This window comes from Saccoglossus kowalevskii, chromosome 6, assembly GCF_978046115.1.
Source record: "Saccoglossus kowalevskii chromosome 6, keSacKowa6.1, whole genome shotgun sequence".
NCBI lineage: Eukaryota > Metazoa > Hemichordata > Enteropneusta > Harrimaniidae > Saccoglossus > Saccoglossus kowalevskii.
Window position 1 is genome coordinate 38,099,422 of NC_140646.1, and position 5,488 is coordinate 38,104,909.

Genomic DNA, 5,488 nt, shown 5'->3' on the forward strand with positions numbered 1-5,488 from the left:
TTAGTATTATGATATGGGATGACCAAATGATAATGTCAACCTTTATTTAAACATTTGTGTGGTAACGTACATTTTTAGAGCATTTATCACTATTTTGCATAGTCTTCTCGTTCACTCGTCTCATAAAAATCTACAACAGTTAACTTGGAATGCTTTTGCGTTTTTGTTCTACAAATGTAGCCAAGTTCAAATAACTTATAATTGTCATGGTTTGATAATCTTTGATTTTCTGAATTTTCATGAGCGACTTGCACCCCAGTATTGGGTTTGGGTGAATACGCATTTCATCAGATGGTTCAAATCTAGATGACTTTGATACAGAAAGTGTTGCAAGATGCTGGATGAACAACAGCAAAAGACCAAAGGGAATGCAATACACTGCTTGGCCTGAGGACTAGCTACCCATCAGTATTGTTCAACATGCTTGATATGTGATATTTATCAATGTAGCCAAATAAAAAACTGAAATGAAACTTGTTTTGGTATTATGTTCTTTATTTTAAAAATAGCTAGTTCTGGTGACCAAACATTTGGCTTGGCGGCTAAAAATTTAGATTGGCCACTAAGACATTTCACTTGGTAGTCAAGGGCCACTGAAAACAATTTCAAGCTTAGAGAGAGGGCTGCTATAACAACATATATACATTTTTTTAAAGATTTTTAATCAATTAGTTTATTTTCAACTCAGTAAATATACATATTTGACGCAGATATTCTGTGGCTGTTATTAGAGGCAATATCGTATGGTTGCTATGGTTTCCATTCAATAGAGTATATACTTGTTGAACATTCAGTATACAAACGTTTGTATGTAATTAAATCCTATATTTGCACACAACGTATATATTCCATAACTCACAAGACTGCAAAAAGATATACATAAGAAATAATTGGAAAAACTATCAAAGGATGTGTTGCAGTGAGAAAAAAGAAAACATTGTTGTTGTAAATACAGTCGAAAAAGTAAACTCCAAGTAACATGGGTTAATTAAACTTTCGTATGCGTAACACAATGTCATGTAATTGTACAAGCGGTCATTCTACACGTTGCCACAGAGTAGCTACCATTCACATTTTGTACACTGCATTCTTTCGCTGATTTAGTATGTAAGAGTCGACGGTTAGCCCGGATGTTCAACAGCTTTTACAAACTAACAACATCTAGGTACTTCAGTCAAAAAATACCTTGATTTCCACTAAGATGTCAGTTATGAAAGTGGAGTTGTAGTCTCACCTCAAAAAGGCGTGTCAAAAGCAGTTAATGTGAATAAGTGCTATACTGAAATAACAGCCAACCAGTTCAAACACACTTTGAAAATGAGCGACACCCTGTGTCGAAAGATGCGATGGAAATGACTAAATACGATATTGTTAACTGAAGGTATAATTGTTTTGGTAGAAAAAGTTGCTTCTTCTCACAGATGAGCTACAGTGCAAGAATATATTTGTCATGATTAGCCAGGGCCAGTTGAAAAATAAAAGAGAAGACGGAGATAGAGAAATACAAAACTCCAACATTTCCACAGTCAATGGGGTCAGCAATTGTGGCTTTAGTTCCCACTTTCTTTGGTAGCGGTATGTATTATTGTATATTAGTCTAGACTGTTGGTATACACTTTAAATGACTTAAAAGTTATTACATGAATCTGTTGAACTTAGCCTGATATTGCACAGTATAAAAATGGCTCTATTGACAACGAGTGTATTTAGTAGCATACCTAACTACTAGGCTTTAGCGACATCTGTTATGTAGTAATAACTTTAATCAAGTTGGTTGAGAGAGTCATACACAATTACTAAGCAGTGTGTTGAAATCACGTGTTACAGTTTTTAGTGAATGCATAATGAAGCAGGTATTCCTGTATCTAACATCCATTCATGACAATAATTGTTGAATCCGCCAATCTATCAAGAAATATGGCGAGTAGCCCGTAGTGTCATGCCGGGTGCAATTATAGGCATGAACAAGCGGTGCAACATACGATTTTCAGTCCTTCTTCTGGTCATCACTGAGGGTACCTAACATCCCTAACAATGTGCGGTTAAATCTCTCCACCTGTCCATTACCTTGTGGCCGATAGGGAGTTGTTCTGGTCTTCTGTATGCCAGAAATCTTGCAGAGCACACGAATCACCTCACTCTCAAAATTTCTGCCCTGGTCCGAGTGCAAGCCATAGTGGATGATGAAGTAAGTCTTGCCGTTTGGTTACGAGTTGGTATGGCAACTGCATATCTCGTAAAATGTAATATATTACCAATATATTACAGATTCCACCCTTGGACTCTTCAAGTGTTAAATAGTCCATGCACACGAGCTGCATAGGTTGAGAACTGTGGATACTAACCATTGGCGCTATTGTTGGTTTACCCGAGGAGGCCTTTCTTAAAATACAACTCGGACAATTTCTGATCTTCTCATCCAAATCATGTGCCATGTGCGGCCAATAAAACCGGGAACGTAGAAGATCTAAACCCTGTTCTTTCCCAAGATGACCTATCTTATCATGAAGTCCCTCCATGGCTACTTGACAATATTCTGGTGAGAGGACCAACTGCTGGTGTTTTTGTCCATTACTATCAGTACGTTGACGATATAATACACCATCTCTAAACAAGAAGTGGTCCCATTCCTTCAGCATTAACTGCACATCTGCACTCTCCTTTCTCCTTTCTGCAAAGTTAGGGCACTTGTTTCTGTTTGAGATAATGGATGACTCTCATTATCGTAGGGTCTTTCTGTTGATGATGTTGCCATTCTTTCATGGTGATAGATGGTAAGGGTTTTGTGCCTTGAGGTGAAGGCGGATCCTTAACTGTTCTTGGCACTCCATCAGGATCTCTGCACACTGACTCAACTAGTGGTAGCGACTCTTTTAGAGCTTGTCTGTAGTTAACGCTACAAATATGGTATTGGCAAATCGCTTTGATGGCATCCTGTAGGAATTCTTGACTGACCTCTGTGTGTTGGTCATCATGATGAGGTCGCCGTGAGAGCCCATCTGCATCACTATTTGTCTTTCCTGGCCGATAGTGAAGAGTAAAATTGTATGTGGACAATGCTGACAACCATCTATGACCGGTTGCATCCAGTTTAGCTGTGGTCATCACGTAGGTTAACAGATTGTTATCCGTAACCACCTTGAACTGGTTACCATAGAGATAATCATGAAACTTGTCTGTAACTACCCATTTGAGGGCTAAGAACTCCAACTTATGTGCTGGATAGTTTCTTTCTGATTTTGATAAGCTTCTGCTGGCATAAGCAATGACTCTCTTCTTTCCCTCTTGTTCTTGACATAACACCCCACCAAGTCCTGTGTAACTGGCATCTGTGTGGACCTCAAACGGTAAATCATAGTCAGCGAATGCCAAGATTGGAGGTGATGTCAGATGATGCACCAGCATGTCAAAGGCGTGTTGACATTCCTGTGTCCATTTGAATTCTGGGGGCTGTACGTTTGCACCCCTAGTCTTTTGTCTGCTTTTGCCTTTCCTACCATATGGTCCTCCCGTGAGAGCATGAAGAGGAGAAGCAATGTTTGAAAAACCCTCCACAAAGCGCCTATAATATCCGGCAAATCTCAAGAAAGATCAAACTTCTAGTACATTCTTAGGTATAGGCCAGGTCTTCAAAGACTCAACTTTCTCTGGGTCAGTCTGGATACCCTGTGCAGAAACAATGTGGCCAAGGTACTTTACTCTCTCCTTAAAAAAATCACATTTAGAAGGCTTAACCTTCAGGCCATATTCATGTAGATGAGTGAGGACAGCTTCCAGTCTTTCCATATGCTCCTCGAAAGAGGATGAATAAATGATGATATCATCCAAATATACAAGACACAACTTCAAATTGTAATCACCCATACATTTCTCCATAAGACGCTGAAACATACTCGGACTATTACATAAGCCCATGGGCATTCGGCTACACTCGAAAAAACCTACAGGTGTTGTGAACGCAGTTTTTGGCTGGTCTTTCTTGGCCGCTCCAATTTGTCAATAACCACTCTGTAGATCAATGGATGAGAACAAACGAGCCCCCTTAAGATCATCCAAGGTTTCCTCAATTCGGGGCAAGGCGTAGGAGTCACGGATAGTGCGTGAATTTAACCCACGGTAGTCAATGCATAATCTGGTAGAATGGTCCTTTTTCTCCACCAGAACTATGGGTGCTGCCCAGGGACTATGGGACTCATGGATGACCCCACTGTCCATCATATTCTGTAACAGTTCTTTCAACTCTTTGTACCGTGATGGTGGTATTCTGCGGTGACGCTGTTTGATAGGTGGGCCTGCAGTTGTTGGTATTTCATGTTCAACAGCAGTTGTAAATCCAAGCTCATTCTTATGCTTAGCAAATACATGATCCATTCTCTGCAACAGCTCCTGTGCTTGTTCACGCTGACTGGACGTCAATGGAGACTCACTCAAATCAAAATGCAATGGATCATTGGGAGTCTGACTGTAAGCACGAGCTCGGGAAGTAAGCCCTGGATCAACCCCTCTCGCACACTGACCATAGGTCTCATGGTAAGAGTTGACCGTGTTCATCTCTACTTTATCAGATTGTCTGTGGGACACTGCTTCATAGTTCACTGGGTTTCCAGCCCAAGTGACAGCATGTATCTCACCGATCACATCACCTGGTCAGATGATGCGTTGTGGATGTGTACCGGAACAAATGACTTCCTACCCTTACACTTCAATGTAGCAGCCACAGGGGCAACCACCAAACTGCCTGACAGCCTGGAACACTCTGTTGATTCCACCACCGTAACATATTGATCACCAGATGGACCACCCTTAGTTTTACCACTGATGATAGTTGACATTCCTGGCTCAATTTGAACAGGTCGCCGCAAGTTGGCTCTCACATTTCCCAAGTTACCATCACTGCCTAAGTATTTCTCTCTTGCACACATGCGGCGATAGGCAGCAGCCCACGCCAAGGATTCGGTTTGCTTTCTGGTTGATCCTCGCTGGTTCTGATGATACTGATGACACTGATGGATTAGGTTAGTACCAATAGTCAAGGGCACATGCTTATTGTATCCGTTAGGACACTAAACACGTCATCACTTCCAAATACCTTAGGTGGAAAACTAATATCAATTCCAACGTAACCTAAGATTGGAACCTCTTGACCACCAGCACCCTCTACTTTAAGTTCTGCAATGGGCCTGATTGGACAATCAAACAGATGCTCCTTGTGAAATGCCTCACTGATTGTAGTCACCTGTGAGCCAGTATCAACTAGACTGGTACATGATACACCATTAACAAAGGCAGTCTCTTCATTTGGATCACCAACAATCTTCCCCAGAAGAGGTCTGACATTACCAAGCAGAATAGGTTTAGTCTCAGGACTGTTGGTACCCTGGAAATTACTTGTTGACTTAAACTTCTTACTTTGTTGCTCTGTGGTTGGGTTTCTACAGCTGGTAGATACATGGCCATCTTGACCGCAATTGAAGCATTTGATGGGTCT

The 5,488-nt window shown here is 41.0% G+C and overlaps 1 protein-coding gene across 1 annotated transcript; it reads right to left on the bottom strand.

Moving 5' to 3' along the window:
* Positions 1-2,141: 2,141 nt before the first annotated feature.
* LOC144353134 (uncharacterized) lies at positions 2,142-2,639 on the bottom strand. Its single transcript, XM_078009760.2, has one exon. It carries the CDS (start codon positions 2,637-2,639, stop codon positions 2,142-2,144), a length of 498 nt encoding a protein of 165 aa, XP_077865886.2.
* Positions 2,640-5,488: the final 2,849 nt, after the last annotated feature.

What these genes read in the sequence shown, in the direction of transcription:
- LOC144353134 (XM_078009760.2), bottom strand. Translation starts at nt 2,639, where the DNA reads ATGCTGAAGGAATGGGACCACTTCTTGTTTAGAGATGGTGTATTATAT.